Source organism: Ciona intestinalis, chromosome 4 (genome assembly GCF_000224145.3).
Source record: "Ciona intestinalis chromosome 4, KH, whole genome shotgun sequence".
Taxonomy (NCBI): domain Eukaryota; kingdom Metazoa; phylum Chordata; class Ascidiacea; order Phlebobranchia; family Cionidae; genus Ciona; species Ciona intestinalis.
The window spans coordinates 3,267,188-3,284,295 of record NC_020169.2 but is presented as its reverse complement, the minus strand read 5'-3'; the positions used below and the strand labels follow the sequence as shown (position 1 = coordinate 3,284,295).

General features: G+C 34.9%; 4 protein-coding genes and 1 non-coding gene across 5 annotated transcripts; 4 read left to right on the top strand and 1 right to left on the bottom strand.

The window, feature by feature from the left end:
* The first annotated feature begins 351 nt into the window (after positions 1-351).
* Positions 352-2,656, top strand: LOC100183819 (glucose-6-phosphate 1-dehydrogenase-like). The gene has a single exon (XM_002125979.4). It carries the CDS (start codon positions 405-407, stop codon positions 1,947-1,949), a length of 1,545 nt encoding a protein of 514 aa, XP_002126015.1. The 5' UTR covers positions 352-404; the 3' UTR covers positions 1,950-2,656.
* A 5-nt stretch (positions 2,657-2,661) lies between these two features.
* On the top strand, positions 2,662-4,199 carry LOC101242714 (zinc finger HIT domain-containing protein 2-like). Its single transcript, XM_004225981.4, has one exon. It carries the CDS (start codon positions 2,720-2,722, stop codon positions 3,890-3,892), a length of 1,173 nt encoding a protein of 390 aa, XP_004226029.1. The 5' UTR covers positions 2,662-2,719; the 3' UTR covers positions 3,893-4,199.
* Positions 4,200-4,201: 2 nt separating this feature from the next.
* Positions 4,202-11,660, top strand: LOC100186185 (ATP-dependent RNA helicase ddx24). The gene is made up of 13 exons (XM_002125806.3): positions 4,202-4,372; positions 4,658-5,101; positions 5,377-5,535; positions 5,888-6,013; positions 6,372-6,528; positions 7,637-7,770; positions 8,360-8,527; positions 8,992-9,099; positions 9,471-9,645; positions 9,934-10,029; positions 10,357-10,544; positions 10,860-11,034; positions 11,334-11,660. The coding sequence occupies exons 1-13, from the start codon at positions 4,241-4,243 to the stop codon at positions 11,429-11,431; spliced, it is 2,160 nt and encodes a 719-aa protein (XP_002125842.1). The 5' UTR covers positions 4,202-4,240; the 3' UTR covers positions 11,432-11,660.
* mir4024 (microRNA 4024) lies at positions 9,393-9,467 on the top strand. Its single transcript, NR_034418.1, has one exon. It is a non-coding gene; the product is annotated as a microRNA 4024 (primary transcript).
* Positions 11,661-11,677: 17 nt separating the features above from the next.
* LOC100175989 lies at positions 11,678-16,792 on the bottom strand. The gene is made up of 10 exons (XM_002125471.4): positions 16,264-16,792; positions 15,702-15,832; positions 15,064-15,216; positions 14,473-14,617; positions 14,303-14,409; positions 13,871-13,976; positions 13,513-13,658; positions 12,809-12,912; positions 12,252-12,347; positions 11,678-12,065 (listed from the first exon to the last, which is right to left on the bottom strand). The coding sequence occupies exons 1-10, from the start codon at positions 16,346-16,348 to the stop codon at positions 11,810-11,812; spliced, it is 1,329 nt and encodes a 442-aa protein (XP_002125507.1). The 5' UTR covers positions 16,349-16,792; the 3' UTR covers positions 11,678-11,809.
* Positions 16,793-17,108: the final 316 nt, after the last annotated feature.

The following is a 17,108-nucleotide window of genomic DNA, read 5'->3' as shown; positions in this document are numbered from 1 at the left end:
GTTCGTCTGAAATCTGAATGGTTATAAAAGCGGAAACGCAAATCTAACGTCTGCATTTATATATAAGTGACATGCTTTGTGAATTTGTAATTGAAGTTTTTGGTATTGCACCTCTGTTAATATTTAAAATTGAAGTATAGCCTATGCTAAAGACCTATGCACATGTTCAAAGTTGTAGATTATAGTAGTTTATACATGCGTGCCTAAAATCGTTACAGTACTTGAGTTGAGTACTATATAAGTAATTTTTGTAGCTCATGCCTTTGTTAATGTTATAGCTGGTTGAACTGAAAATCTTAATATTTATAAATTGTAGACCTATGTATCTGTTAAATAATATTCTAAATTAATATTTCAATGTTCTTATATAGGTGTATTGTAGAGAATTATAATAAAACTACAGAATGTCGTCAGGAAATCTACCAGCGATGGGAGCTGAGGAATGCTTGGCGAGGTTCAAGCGAGCTCTGTCCATGGGAATGATTGGAAAATCTCACATCTTTGTTGTTCTTGGTGCATCTGGTGATCTGGCCAAGAAGAAAATTATTCCGACCCTGTGGTGGCTCTACAGAGATGATTTGCTTCCAGATCATATCCACATTATTGGGTATGCAAGGTCTAAAATGTCAGTTGCAGATATTCGAGCCAAGGCTTTTCCGTATATGAAAGTAAAGGATTCTGAGAAGGCAAAGCTGGATAGTTTTTTTGCCGCAATGAGTTATGTCCAAGGCTCGTATTCTGAGGAAGATGGATTTAAAAAGTTGGATACAGCAATCAAGGCATTCCACAATGGTAATAAAGCAAACCGGCTTTTTTATCTTGCCCTTCCACCAACTGTGTTTGCTGAGGTGACGCAGAACATCCATGACCACTGCTTTGAACACGAGGGGTGGAATCGTATCATTATAGAGAAGCCATTTGGTCGGGATTTCGATTCAAGTGCAAAGTTGTCAAACCATCTGTCCAGATTGTTTGATGAAAGTCAACTGTACAGAATAGATCACTACCTGGGTAAGGAAATGGTTCAGAACCTCATGGTGTTGAGGTTTGCTAATCGCCTTTTTGGACCTGTTTGGAATAGAGATAACATATCGAGTGTTCTCATCACTTTTAAAGAGCCGTTTGGTACAACAGGCCGAGGTGGTTATTTTGACAAGTTCGGAATCATTCGTGATGTTATGCAGAATCATTTGTTCCAAGTTCTCTGCCTTACAGCTATGGAGAAGCCAGCCAGTAATAACGCTGATGATATCAGAGATGAAAAAGTTAAAGTTCTCAAGTGCATAAGGCCGCTGAAACTTGATGATCTTGTGTTGGGTCAATATGTGGCAGATCCTGAAGGTACAGGAGATGCTAAGGAAGGATATCTGGATGATCCAACTGTCCCTAAAGGTTCAGTGACACCCACGTTTGCTGTTGGTAAGTTCAACATTTGCAACGAGCGCTGGGATGGAGTGCCTTTCATTCTTAAATGCGGCAAAGCTCTGAACGAACGAAAAGCTGAGGTCCGGGTTCAGTTTCGTGATGTCCCTGGTGATATCTTCTCTAATGGAGTGGTTAAGAGGAATGAGCTGGTGATGAGAGTGCAACCAAATGAAGCTGTCTACTGTAAGATGATGACTAAGTCACCAGGAATGAATGTGGAACCTGTGGAAACAGAGATGGATCTCAGCTACAATCTTCGATACAAGGACGTGAAGATGCCTGACGCATACGAACGTCTCATTCTTGATGTTTTTACTGGATCCCAACTCAACTTTGTACGAAGCGATGAGCTCTCGGAGGCATGGAGGATCTTCACACCAGTCCTGCATCAAATTGAGAATGAAAAGGTTAATCCGATTCCTTACAAGTATGGCACACGGGGACCAGAAGAGGCAGATGTGTTCATTAAAGCTGCTGGGTTTCATTACTCGAGCACATACAAATGGGTGAACCCGAATCTGTGAACCTAAAGTTCATGACACTCTTAGTTTGCACTTACAATAACATCATAACTGTGTAACAACACTAACTACAAACTATCGAGCTATTTCTATTTTGTATAGAAAGACTGGTCTGCCAGAAGGTGTAATTAAAGTCTTTCATCTTTTAAATTTGAGCCTAATGTGCATTTATTGTTGTAAAACAAAGGTACCGTAGTTAGTTTCACAAGACCAAACACTGGTAAAAATTGTTGCAAGTTCAAACTGTTAGTTAAGCTATGCAGGTCTGATTTTGTATTTAAAACCTTGTTTATGCTGGTACCAGTCAGACATGTTAATTTGAAAATTTCATGATTTTTTTGCAAGATTATAGTGACCCAGTGTTCAGTTGGAAAGTAACCTAGTATTGCTTGCTTAAGTTGTGTTGCATAATAGCTACATTCTGTATGTATTTTTTGTGTTAAACTTTCTGGTTTAAACTTCCATTAATGCCTAGTTGTGACAATGTCCACAAATATATATTGCTTTATTTGACCTATTATGTAGATATATAACCATTTGTATGCAAGAGCATTATAGTTTGTGTTGTATTGTTTAATCTTTATATGTGGATGTAGAAGTTCCTAACTTTAGTTGTAGTTCCAATGTAATAATATGCAGTAAAATATATATGTGTTTAGTCACCACACACCAATACTCATGTTTATATTACACTGGATTTATTTTCCCTATTTAGAGCAAAGGAAAAGTAGGTATAGCCTATACATAAGTAACCTTGTGTAGTAGAATACATTATGGAAGCTGGGGCTTGTGGTTTATGTCACAATAACAAAGCAAAATACACGTGCCCAAGATGTAACATTAGATACTGCATGTTGGATTGTTACAAGAGTGACAAGCATTCAGATTGTTCGGAACTTTTCTATAGGGAGTGCTTCATTGGGGAGATGAAAGATAGACATGTTTCTGATGAAGAGAAGATGAGACTTCTGGAAATGATTGAGAGGACTGAAGAGGAAAATCCAATTGAGGACTTCACTTTGGAGGATGATCTTGAAGAGAGGTTGAAGGACTTGAATGTGGAAGATTTGGGAGAAGATGAAATGGATGAGTTGTGGAGTAGACTCACTCTTCAGGAGCAGGAGGACTTCAAAGCAGCTGTGGCATCCGGATCACTCAGAGATGAACAGGGTCATCCTGTTGTACAATCCTGGGAGCCGTGGTGGTTGAAACATGAAAGTGGTCTGGTGAAGGAACTTGATGTATCATTACCATACAAGTCAACAAAACCGTGTTCCAAAGATCTAGCAAAGTCTCCATCGCCCTTGGTGGCTTTTAATCTGGTCAATGTTTTGTTTCCATATGTTGTATTTCAAAGAATATTCAACGGTTGTGGTGTAAGTGAATTTTGTGAAGAGTTTTCTAAATATTGTACAACCACGTCAGAATATCTGCTAAAAAATGTCAGTTTTCCATCTGCTGAAAAGGCGATTTCTGGGGCAACTGAAAAGTGTTTTGAGGCAGCAAATGCTTACCAAATTCAGGTCGAAAAAAATTTTTTTGTTGAATGTATTCAGGACGTCTCGCATCTCCTTATTGGTCCAGATCCGGAAAACAAAGAGCAATATGCTATTCAAGCAATATCTGATCTCAAACGTGGGTGCCAAAAATGCAGAAAACTTCTAAAAACTGAAATTGATGCTTTGGGCAGTAGTGTAGCCTGTGAACCCCTGAAAGAAAATCGGAAACTTTTGTTTCAAATCGTGAAAAAGCTTGAATACTTAATGTCCTACTGCAGCAAACATAATGAAATATTTTCGTTCTTATCAATTGAAGTTTCCGAGATTTACAAGAAGCGTTTGGATGAGGAAAAAGTTCAAACCGATTTAGAAACATCAGTGGAAAATTTGCGCAAGAAACCTGTTGAAAAGAAACCAACAAAAAATTTAATTGTTGAATTAGATTAGACATTTTTTGTTCCAGAAAATAATTATTATGCTCCTTTATTTTTAAAATTGTATTCATAAATTGTTCTGTCTTCTGTGTAAGTATACTGCCATTTTTAGTAGTAAGCAAGTTTCCTTTTTGGATTCATATAGGCTTATATTAGGGATGTGCCGAGCTCAAGTTCAAATCCTAGTTTCCTAGCGTCTCCCGTTTGACTATCTGCTTTTACAACTTCGGCACATCCCTAGCCTATAGGGTAGCTACCGCGAGTTACACCTAGGCCGGAGTAAAACGTTTATTCCTTTTATTTTTTTTGCCAATTATTTTCTAGATTTGTAAACGCTATGCAAACTATATGAATATAAATAATGTCATCTACCACTGCTGTACACGCACTAACAGAGAGGAAACCATGGAAGGCAATCCCTGTCAAGGTTGGAAAGTCAGCTCCTAAGTTTAACGACCTTATCGAGTTTGAAGAATTATCAGAATATGATTTGGTATGTAAAAATATACGATTGTCATTTGTCATGCTATTTTACTTAATATGTTTTTTATTTCTGATTTATACATTTTTAAGGAGTTTTTAAGATTTATAAACGCTTTCATTTCTTTTATATTATTTCCAAGACTTGGTTTAAGATATTTTCTTTAAAATTTGCTATAAGCCACTCCATGTTTTCTAAACCTATGAGGTGTACCAGCAATGTATCCCTTATTAGAATAAACAGTTAAAAACTAAAAACTGACTACATCAATACTTTCTTTATTATTATTTTTTACAGGTTGGAGCTTTTGACAATGAACCAATAAAACCAATCACAAATTTACCCAAGAAAAAAAAGAATTTAAGAAAACAGGAAAGATTAAACAAACTCAAATCATTAAAAGAACCTGAAAAGGTAGTTGTTGATAAAACAACAACCGAACTGCCTGAAAACACTACAGATCAAAATAATAAAGATGTTATTGAAAAAATTACAACTGTAAACAATAACGAAAACAATGTAAAAGCGAAAAAGAGGAAAAACAAAACTAAACCGAACAAAAAATCCAAAAAAGCAAAATTAAATTCTGGAACTCAAATAGAAGAAACCAATGAAGAAGAAAATGAAGACATTTTATCCACAGTTGACATGAGTGCTTGGCAAAATCTTTATGTTCCAGAAACTGTTTTAAAGGCATTAGCAGAGCTTAGGTTTACAAAACCTATGCCAATACAAGAACAGGTAAAAATTGGAACATCAATTATTAATATTGTTTTTTTCTCTTGTTAATAGTGGTACCCACATATAAAGCCGTTTGTATGTCTATTTATATATATATGAGATTGTAATTTCATTGTATTTTAAATAAATGAAGCGTTCTCTGTGTTATTTTATGCATTCAAAAAATATTATGCGATTTATTAGTTTTTTTATATAATTTTTCAAAAGTTGTCTATTTCTGTGTAACTATATTTATTATATGTATACATATATACTTAACAATATTTTTGTTGCAGTGTATACCTGTTGCCATCCGTGACAAACGAGACATCTTAGGAGCTGCAGAGACAGGAAGTGGGAAGACGTTGGCATTCGGGATTCCTCTCCTGCATCACTTGATGGAAGATAGGGAGAGAAATTTATTGGAAAACACGGAAAATGCGGAAATTGATGAGGTAGATTTGTGTTTTTCTGCATATTGTTGGTTTTCTTTGTTTTATGTTTGATTTTTTTGTGTGATGGTGGGTACTGACTACTGATAATATATAAATGAGATTTGCTTTGATCGTTGTTAAAAGCATTTCGAAATTTTGATTTAGATTTTTCATTTTTCTGTCATTTTGAAAGTGAGCGAATTATATTAAGTATTTGAGTTTGAGCATTAACAATATTATTTTACTGTAACAACCATGCGTTTGCTTTTAATTGTTTTTTTTTGTTTTAACTTTCTATTGAAATGACTTCAAATCATTTTTCAGCCAAGTATTTTTCCGCATATAATATATATACACTACCCATTCTTTACAGGATGATGAACACATGAGTGACTTTGAAGACGCTGAACCAGTTTCAAAAGAAGAAATTGAAGAAACGCAACCGACCAAAGCATTACCAGCACTTGTGTTAACACCAACGAGAGAATTAGCCATACAGGTACAGGTGGACGAGGTGGTGTATAATGAATGTAATGGTGGGGAAATGATCCAATGTATTGAATGAGCATTAGCATGACATGACTGTGTTTAACTAGTGCAGGCATTACATTCTTAGTAGGATTTTTACACTATAAAATATTATGTATAATAAAAAAGTTAGGAATTTTTTAATTTAAAGCAATATTTGTTTTTATTAAATCAATAAATCTTCACTTTTTTGGTAGTTTTTTTTTATATAAATGTAAAGTAATAATTTTTCCATTTAAAATAAGTTTTTGATGATATTTTAGTGTTTTTTTTACTGTTTATATTTCTGATAATTTAAAAAGTTTACCCAATCATTGATTGCATATCAGGTAAAGAAGCACTTGACACAAGTTGCCAAACACACTAAACTATGGTCAACTGTGGTGGTTGGTGGAATGGCTCAACAAAAACAAATCCGGTTGTTAAACAAGGAACCAGATATTGTCATTGCAACTCCTGGAAGGTTGTGGGAATTGTTAGAATCGGGTAGGTAGGCTGCAAAGTGTTGTTTGTGCATAGCAATCTATTTGGTTGACATGTTGATTTTTTGTTGATTTTTTGTGGTTTTAATAGGCACATACCAGTATTTAAGTTTAACCTATGCCTTAAACAAATGCATTTAATAACACAGTAACACTCATATAATGCATATCAAGGTAACACATATTATATATATTATAATATCTTTTATAAATAGTTTTAAACAGATAAATTTAAAAACAACATTAGGATAATACATTTCAATATTCAAGATAGCACACATAATGCCTCTTTTAAACAGTTTTAAACAGATGCATTTAAGATGATACATTCAAGGTAACATATATATATATAATGTCTATATAAACAGTTTGAAATAAACAGGTTTATTTAACTCAAAAAAAAAAAAATTAAAACCATACATTTTATTGTAACATATACACCGTATCCTCTATTTCCTTTTGTAAGCAATTTTAAACAGATGCATTTAAAAACATTAACAAGTAGTTTAACAGCAGGTACACTAAACTTGTGTTCTACAATCATATGTTCACTGCTCTGTAACCTGCTATTATATATTGTATCCATTATTGTACAGTGTGTCACCCCTATTTATGTACTTAGCAAACCCTCATTAAATCTTATGCAAGATTTGTAATGTCCTTTTAATGTATATGTAGTTTTGTATACCATACCACACAAAATGCATGCCTGTTAATGTTGTTTATAAGCACATAATGATGCAAGTAAATAGGGTTTATATAATTCTACATTATATAGTTCTAAACACACTTATAAATAATCAGAAGGCAATGAAACATCCCCCCAATTTAATAGTAAAAATTCTTTGTCTCCCAAATACCTAGTTTTAAAATTTGTATTCAAAAGTCTGGTGTTTGTCTCAAACAGAAATTTCCAAAGCACACAAAAAAGTCACAATATCGACATAACATACTGATACAGTATGGCACAACTTTTGCATTATTTAGTTTCTGGTAAAAATGTACCCCTCCTCACTAAAATGTTCAAAGACCATTATTATCTTAACAACTACATTTTCTTATTATGTGACTTACATGATAATGCCTGTTTGATGAAATGCCCCCCCACCCAGGTCACCCATACTTATCCACCATCCACAAACTTCGATATCTTGTGATCGATGAAGCGGATCGTATGCTCGAACACGGACATTTTGAAGAACTCAACAAACTACTTGAAGTTATTAATCTAAAAAAATCTAAAACGGTGAGTATGTGTGTACACTGTACATGTGGCAGTTAACTTTTTGTTAAGGATTTCTCATTTTGTGAAACCCTTTTTGTTAAACATAAGCTTTTTATTATATGTTTGTTAAAATATTTTGTTTGTACTTAAAAATATTTTTATACTTATTCTTCTGAAAAATTATATTTTTGGACAATATTTAACTACGTTTACAGAGAATATGACCTCTTTATGGGTAAAATACTACAGTGAGACCTAATTGCCCCTTTATCTCGTCACATTAATGTAGTTGTAATAATATTTAATATTTTATTTTAACACGTATTTATTACAATTTTTGTGTTTACTATGACCTTTATTTTAACTCTTTAAAGTATCACCATTCTCTAAACAATTATTTTATTATTAATGTTTTTCTCAATTTCTATGTTCAATGTTATGCTTGAGTGGTTTTGTAATCCTATATAAGCTGAGTTTGTGTATTAGAGTATCATTCTAATATTACATGCATTGGAGCAGGAGGTCTTGTTATTTGGTGTGACCTTGAATGACCTTTAATCAATTTTCAGTATCTGTCTCACTTAATCTTTACATAACCATCTACACACAGAAACGTCAAACCTTCATATTCTCTGCCACTCTTACCACTGTACATTTTACTCCAAACCGACCAAACTTTCCAACTCAAGCATCATCTAACACCAAGGATACCAAACTATCAAAGCTAATGAAGAAGATAGGGGTTCGGAACAAACCGTTTGTTGCGGACTTGACTACTGTAAGTTGGCTGTCTCAACTTTAATGTAACTTGTTTTTTCTTTGTGTGGATAGAAAACCACAGTCGTTGGTGCAAATAACACAGGTGTTCTGTTTCATACACCTCATGTCAGCTTACGGGTTATTAAGTATGTAACTTTTTCGGTGATTGTTTCATTTCTGTATGGCTGACAATGTAGACAACCCATTAGTGGCTACTAGATTGGAGCATGTTATGTGTCTTGCTCAAGTACATACACAACTCAAGGACGCACACACCCAAGGTCGCTGTAATAAACCTTGAACCCATAATATCTGGGTTAGACCCTTGAACCCATAATCTCTGGTTAATAAAATCAGTGTGAATGTAAAATATCAAACATTAACATACAAAGTAAATGATTATATCATGTGTTTAACTATTAGTGCAAATATATTTTTTCCTGTTTACAAAAAATCTTATTTTCCCCATTAATTTTTTTACAGAAAAAACTTACAGCTGAGAAATTATCTGAAGCAAAAATAATTTGCCAACCAAAAGAAAAGGATTTTTATCTTTACTATTTCATTAAATCACATCCTGGTCGTACTTTGGTAATATAACTGTTTTATAGCTTGTGTATATACTCTTAATTCTGTATTACCTGTTTTGAATGCAAAATATGTGCTGGTTACTGCTGGACTAACAAACGACGTATGTAGAACTAAAATTTGTTTGCAATTTGTTCCAGTCATTTAAAAAACGCTGAACAGCAAACTTAATGTAACTAATTTTTTTTTTATATTTTATTTATATTTTTAAATAGTTTTATAAGTTTTAGTACTTATTGTGTTAATATAAACCAATATTTTTTATTATCACAATCTAGTTAAAATATGTTATTCTCTTTGTAGGATGAAAAGGTGAATACATAGCAACATGCACCAATATTAAATTTATATTTTCATCTTTTGATCCTATGCAGATCTTCACGAACAGCATCGATTGCATCTTCCACCTCTCGGGAGTCCTTGATGCTCTCGGATGCAATCCTCTTCACATCCACGCAAAGATGCAACAGCGACAAAGATTAAAACATCTCGATCGTTTCCAGGAAAATCCGAATGCGATCATGATCGCAAGTGATGTGGCTGCAAGAGGTGAGAAATAAATATCATTTTCAAATAAAAGACCTATTTATAGAGAATAAAATCAGATTTGAAAAAAAGGATTTTTTCTTGTTTTTTGGGGATATTTTTTTATTCAAAAATAATTTTGTTATTAATGAGTAAAAATTTTGTAATTTATACTTTTGAATTTTTAGTAAATATATTAATTTGTTCGCTACTAATACTGTTTAGCTGTGTAAAATACTTTTTGGGAATAAAAATATATAAAATACAGGCAAAGCAACTTGTTTTTAAGTTCTGCTTTTTAATCAATTTCAGGACTTGACATACCTGGTGTAAAATATGTGATTCACTACCAAGTACCTCGTACCATGGAAACTTATATACATAGAAGTGGAAGGTCAGCCAGATCTGGTAAGAAACTGATAATTCTAATTCAATAACATGCAAGTCATGCATATTGTGTTTTTCTTCGGGTTGAAATCCAATATAGAAGAAATGATTGAATTTTTTGTCTTTTTTAATTGGAATTACATTGAACTTTCCAATTTTTGTTTCTTTGGGGTTTATAATTCAGTTAAACTGCCATTTATGCATTTAAGTGTTGTTTTACATAAATTGACAAAAAATAATAAAATCAATTGCCCAATCACAAATGACATGTGTTTTGTCACTTTTGTGTTTTTGGGGGGTAAAAAATAGTTTTTAATTAAAAATTTATGAACAAATTGACTTATTTAGGTGAGGATGGTTTAAGTTTGCTTTTCGTTAGTTCGGATGAAATGAGCTTCTACAAACGCATCTGTAGATCCCTGGATAAAGAGGATGGTCTCCCTCTCTTCCTCATCAATGATAGTTACATGGCTGCTATAAGGAAGATGGTGACCTTGGCAAGGGAAGTGGATTCGCTTTCACATAGGGAGAAAAAGGTTAGTCGTTGGTATATAGTAAGTTGGGGCGAGATGGTCCATGTTTTGATAAGTTGGGGTAAGATGGTACATGGTCTGTTTTTTTTTGATATGAATTGCTTTTGTTTTTTGGCATTACAGTATATCTGATTTATCAAAACACACTGCAGTACACAATAAATATGTTCTTTGTAAATTATTAGTTTGTTAAAAACTCTCAGTTTTACAATTTTTGCGTTCAAAACACTGGTTTTGCAATTTTTACATTAAAAATCTGGATTTGCAAACTTTACATTTGATAATACAAACGGTTGTTTCATTAACGCATTGCTGTAGGTTCGTTTGCATAACGACTGGTTCAGCAAAGCTGCCGCAGCCATGGATATGGATATAGATGACGACATGCTGCTTTCAACGGATAACAGGAGTGACAAAACCCAGCTGTTGAAATCGAAAAGGCAACAGCTTAGCGCTTTGCTGAAACGACCGATTTTTCCCAAAGGTTTTTCAGGTATGGATTTTTATACTGTGTATTTGCAGCAATTTTTTGGTGACCGATTGCTTTTTGCGGTTAAAAAACAAAATGTTTAGAATTCACGGTAAAAAGCTGTGTTATACCAACGTTCTGCGAGCATTAAAAGTAATTGCCGGAACACCAGGCTTTAGGTCCTGTTCTTTATTGCCTGGCCGAGGCCCAAGGGCTACCTCGTTTTTATAATTTATTATTACTACCTACATCGCTACACGCGTCGCTTTAAGCCCGGTATTTCCAAATCCAATAATTTTCCTTTTTTGAATAATCTTTTCCAGGAAAATTCATCACGAAAAGCGGGGAGCTGCGGTTGCCAGGGATTCTTAATGGGAAATCCCAGAACGTGTTTGGAAAATCGATGACTGGGAAAAAATAAACGAAATTTTCTTTTCGTACATATCTTGTCGTATAGCCACTCGTCGTCTGCTGCTATTTTAGCAAGAATCTTGACAAAAAAGCCTTTGTTTTAACTCAAGGTTTTGATAAGCTGTTTTGGCGGTTGTGTTAAATAGAGAAGAGATTTTTGGTGCTTTTGAGGATCGACGAATTTAGGCGTCTCGTCCACTTGCAAATTAAGGAACTCGAATAAACAAACCGTTTTTGATCGTTTTCTATTTTATTGAAATCTGCAACGCACAGCGAACTCAATATCAGTGATTACAAAATACGACACGGAACGTTTCATTAGCGGAGGCAGTGGTAGGTAAAAAGCGGGCATGGTAAGTACTTCTTAAAACAGGAGTAAACAATGCCTTTAAATACTAAGCATGCGACAATGCATACACTTTGCGGTGGCTAAATAATGTTTGCCTCTGTACCTTCGAAATCCGTATACAAGCCCACATACTAGGACAATCAAGACCAACACGCCAAATATTGCTCCGATTATAACTGCTCTGGTGGTGACAATTGGTATGTGATTTTTCTCAACCACAATTGTTGCATTGGCTGTTCCTCTTGAACTGCGTATCTCCGCTGTGTAAGTGCCGTAGTCGCTCGGAGAAAGGTTCCTGTGATCGGAAAGCACCGCGTTGAAGAAATTAAAATTCCTGCCAGACTTTAAACTGATTAAAGCGTAGATTTAAAGCTGATCGATAAAGTCTGATATTAAGGAATCGATCGTTCTGATTCAAAAACAAGTCTCGAAAAATTGGCGAAAACACTGCTGGCCTTTTACGCACACGTATATAACTCACTTGATCACAAGCTTCATTTTAATTTTTCGGTTCAAAGCATCCGCCTCTTGCTCCCGGGTGGGCGGCTGATGAAAGCATTGCGGTTTTGTGATCTTCCTTCAAATTAAACCGAAATTAAAAGTTATCGTTGTCGTGTTTGGCTTTCATTTGGCGTTCGGTGCCGCCAGGAGCCTAATATTGCGTCGTACCGGTATTTCCCGGCCGGACATAATGCGCAAAAGACAGCTCCGGGGCGGAATTAAGTTGTGAGTGCTGTGTACTTCACGGCCGATGCTAAACAAGCCGAAATTAATTTCATTCAAGAAAAATTCCATTTATGATTGTCATTCTAAAACCTAAACAATGCTAAAAAGTTTCTTGATTTCTCAATTGCTTGCACGGCTTATGCCTCTCCAGCAATTGATCTCTGCAATTCTATATCACAGACAACGGTTTAGTTTAGCTAACGTCACTCCGAGGTTCTGTGCCTCAAACCACAAATTTCCTCAGAACCGCAAAGTCGATTTTCTATATTTATCCAAATGGCTGTCGGCGAAGATATCTGAGTGATCACTTACATTTCGCAATCGATTTTATCAATCATTATCTGACTTCGACTCCTTGGCCGAGCTCCCCTGCCGTAATCCCGACATACAATGTTGTTTTCCCCACCCACCTCTTCCTGTATAAAAAAAAACGTTGTCATATGACACGTTTAAACTGGTACGAGAAGTAAACAATTTTCCGGACACTAATAACCAATTAGTCACAATTCCTGCCAAGCCGAATTTTTAAACACCGATTTGCAATTACAAATAATCTGAAAACATTTTCTTAAAGGACCGATAATTGGAAAATAAAATTGCATGTTCAACGTATATGCTTTTGTACAATTTTCACAAAAGCAAGCCGCATTTAAATAAGCCATATATAAAATCTTGGCATGGCATATAGCTTAGGGCGATTAATGTTCCTTTATTGAAAATCCCCTAGTTTTGTATGTTATCTTGCCAATCTCTTAAAAACTTTTCTTCCCGCAATGTTTGTTGGTTAAACCGCCTAATTTAATAATTACAAAATAAATTAAGGGTTGAAACAAGTCATATTTTTCTGTTTTGTTATCTCCACTTGTTAGTAGTACACATATAGTATTTACAAAAATCCTTATACCCTTCTTAAATTTCAAAAAAAAGATATAAAAATACTAATATGTGCCTTAAATTTATTACCGCATCGTACCATAAATTTAGTTTAATACATCCAAGAAACTTAATGCCATCACCTTTCTCCAAGATGAAGTGAAATGTATGTCGCCTACCCCTTCAAGTCCCCCTCTTGCTTCGCACTCAACCTCAGCGTCCGAACCCAGTGTCACCTTGATTATATTGTGCGAGCAAACTAATGTAGTTTTCCCGAAATTCTTTGGAGCTAAATAGGGGGAAAAAATTTGTGCGTTGTGTTATTTCCTCTCTATAAATTTTCGTTACATACTTAGTATAGTAGGGTGGGGTAAAATGGGACAAGACAAGTTGTTATTCTTCATTTATTGTCCCAATTGTTGATCATTTGCATCTTGTAAAACGCAAGACGACAGTGATGGATTAACTAACAGTAAATCACAACAACTTCTACATACTTACGTTTCACGCAAGCTGTATAGTGAACTGCATATCTTGTCATTTGGTTGTATGTTACAGCGCATGTATAGACACCTGCATCGGCGTAATCCCAGCCCCCAATGCGTATCTGTAAACACATCGTTTAATAAAATATTTCAGATTTACATAAAGTATAAAAACACATTTTAATAAACAGCTTAATTAGTCTAAATGACGATTAAAGCATTAGATTGGAAAATTAACTATTATAGGGTGGGGGGAGACGGACACTTTTAGCACATAATATCCCAATTTCCTGATCGTGTATTAAACAATTAACACCGGTGTATGAGGGTCGTGAAGATACGGTTTTATAATTCTTTGATTGTTCTTTGTTTACTACCAAATGGGACGAAAAAATAGAATAAAAGGTGTCCCATCTTCTCCCACCCCGTACTATAAATGTAACTTTACCCCATGTCCGATAGCTACTGTTGTGTTCGGTAGTTTGTCCCCACAATTACGTAACCATTTCGTAGTTATGTTGTTTGTGTAGATCTTCGGCGCTGTACTTTGTGGAACTGCAAATCCAAATAAACCAACCGTACAAAGTTATGATAACAACTTTAATCGCATTCACATACCTACGCAGGTAAAGTGAGACGATTGTCCGTGCGCCATTCGCGTTGATGCGTGTTGCGTTGTGCGTGAGGACTCTTCGCAAGTTGCGTTCGGGGATTCGGTCAAAACCAAATGAACGTTTACCATCCAACATTGATTGTCAGCTAACTGTAAAAGACATCAACAGTTAAAATGTTTATTACTTTAAAAATCGAAAAGAAATACATATAGCAGGATTGGGGAAGATTGGGCATCTTTTTATTCTGTTTTCTCGATTCATTTTGTAGTAAACAAAGAATATTCAAAGAATTATAAAACCATATTCTCGCGGCTCCCATAGACCGTTGTTATTGTTTAAAACACAGGATGTTTGAATAATATGTGCTAAAGGTGTACCGTCTTCCCCCAACCTACTATAAGACATAAAAAACTTCGTAAATGGCTGCGTTTTTTTATTTCAACTTTTATAACGAAGCTTAAAACAATATACATAAGTGTTATTGTAGCTGCCATAACTCTTTGTACGCCAGTACGAGTAACTTAACCTACATTTTGTTTTTTTTTCGTTCAAGCTGTCACGACAGACTTTAAATAATTGATAGGGTATATAGAACCTGTAGAACTATAGAGTAATTGGTTGAACTGTTATCTTTCACGTCTCCAACTGCATATTCTGGCATTGAATCGTAGTCGAAGTATCCGTCTTCGTCACTGTTGTATGTTTCATTCAATACTACAAGTTTCTTGCTTCGATCAATGATAATACACTGTATGAAAATGTGGCGGTTTGGTTTCCTAAAGTCCTTTGTGTTATTGTGTTAACCACAATGAATTGGAGCGTGTACAATATGCATGTTATGACATAACAATTCCCAGTTTCCAAGACAATGACACTTCGTTGTAAACAGACGAAGGCTGGTATAAAGTGGGTTGGGGTAAGATGGGACGTGTTTCTAAAGGTTTCCTATCTTACCCAACAGTACTATATATATATAAACAGATAAGGTAAGCACAAGTTTAATCAAAAATATTTTCCAATTGCTACATATAAAGTACTGTGGCTCAAAACAGTTACTGTTCAGCAGATAATATCCCATATTTCTTCGTGTTTTTAACAATTAACAACGCCCTTTTTAGGCAAGGATACAGGTCTATAGTTCTGTAAACATTTCATGTTTGCTACCAAATGGGACGAAAAAAACATGAAAAACTGAAAAAATAACCAGCATGCGTCTTAAACAAAAATAATTACTTGAACGTAAGTTTGATCTTCGCCGTCATACAGTTCTGACATAGATCCTTCGCTACAAGATAAGGTAAACGGCCACCCTATGTGAACCTCGATCTCCTTATCCCCTTCACTGCTACAGTTTTGGGAAACTCCTGTAATTTTTTGCTACAGTAAAAAAAGTAAACAAAATAATACCTAAGTATCTGCCTGATCATATATTAAATATTTAACAATGGCCAATGGGGGTTGTGAGGATACGGATTTATAAATCTCTAAATGTTCTTTCTAATGCGGCGAGAAAAATCGAATAAAAGGTGTTCCATCTTCCCCAGCCTATACAAATTGTGGGCCAAGTTATGCATATATACAGCAAGGCACACTTCGATTGGTCTTCGCCGATATGCTAACTAAAGGATGCAATCGATTAGGCAGCACTTTATTTAATTAACATTTAGTGGACGGTGGATATATATATCCTTTTACACGATCACCGCTATAATACGGTATAGGCGATTCGACATAAAAATAAATTATGATTCATGTAAATTGGCCGAATACATTAAATATACATTAAGGTACTTACCGTAACCCGGCTCTCCCAGTACGTAGCTAATTGTATCCAGCACACAACATAAAAAGGCATACAAAGCTATCATACGCATTTTCATTTAAATTCCGTCTAAACAGTTTTAAAAAGAAATAACTGTTTTATAAATTGCAGCCTATACCAACTAATATTACGATTTCCCTCTCTTTGATTATAGACTTTAAGAGTCTAGAATTACAATTTAATATTTACCTCCATCGCGTACCCGTTGAATAAGTTTTTTTGACGCACAAATTACGAGGCTAATTGAGACGTAAAATGGCCACGAATTACAAGATTTCTGCAACGTAATCAAGGTCGAACGAGTGCCACGAGACGGGTCGAATACGTTCGTTTATTTAAGCGGGTCTATACTAATTTTGGTTCAAGCCACTTATGTTTTACTACCTCGTTGCTTTAAACATCAGCCTTTTACCTCCACAGATAAAACTTTCCATAAAGACTTTTTAATTTTCTGTTTAAATTTTTAGCTAAATTTTCTTTTTGCAAATTTTGCACACGGTGACATTAAAACCAAAAAACAGATAAAATTTAGACGAAAACGGTATATCCTTGATATTCTGCTCTTTTCACAAACCACTTGTTTCATCCAGACTGAACTCCAGGTTGCTGCAAGCGCTTTAATATAGAAGCTCGGATAACAAGTGCGCTGCGTGAGTTTGCCGTCACGAGTGTCGGGAATTCCCAGCCGACTCAATTGTAAACAATACGCGTCTGATGCTAGCAGACGACCTATTATTCAGCATATCTCGAAAATTTTCAACTAATGTAATGCTTTAAACTCCGGCCCCGTTTTTCATATTAGTATATAGAGTGGGAGA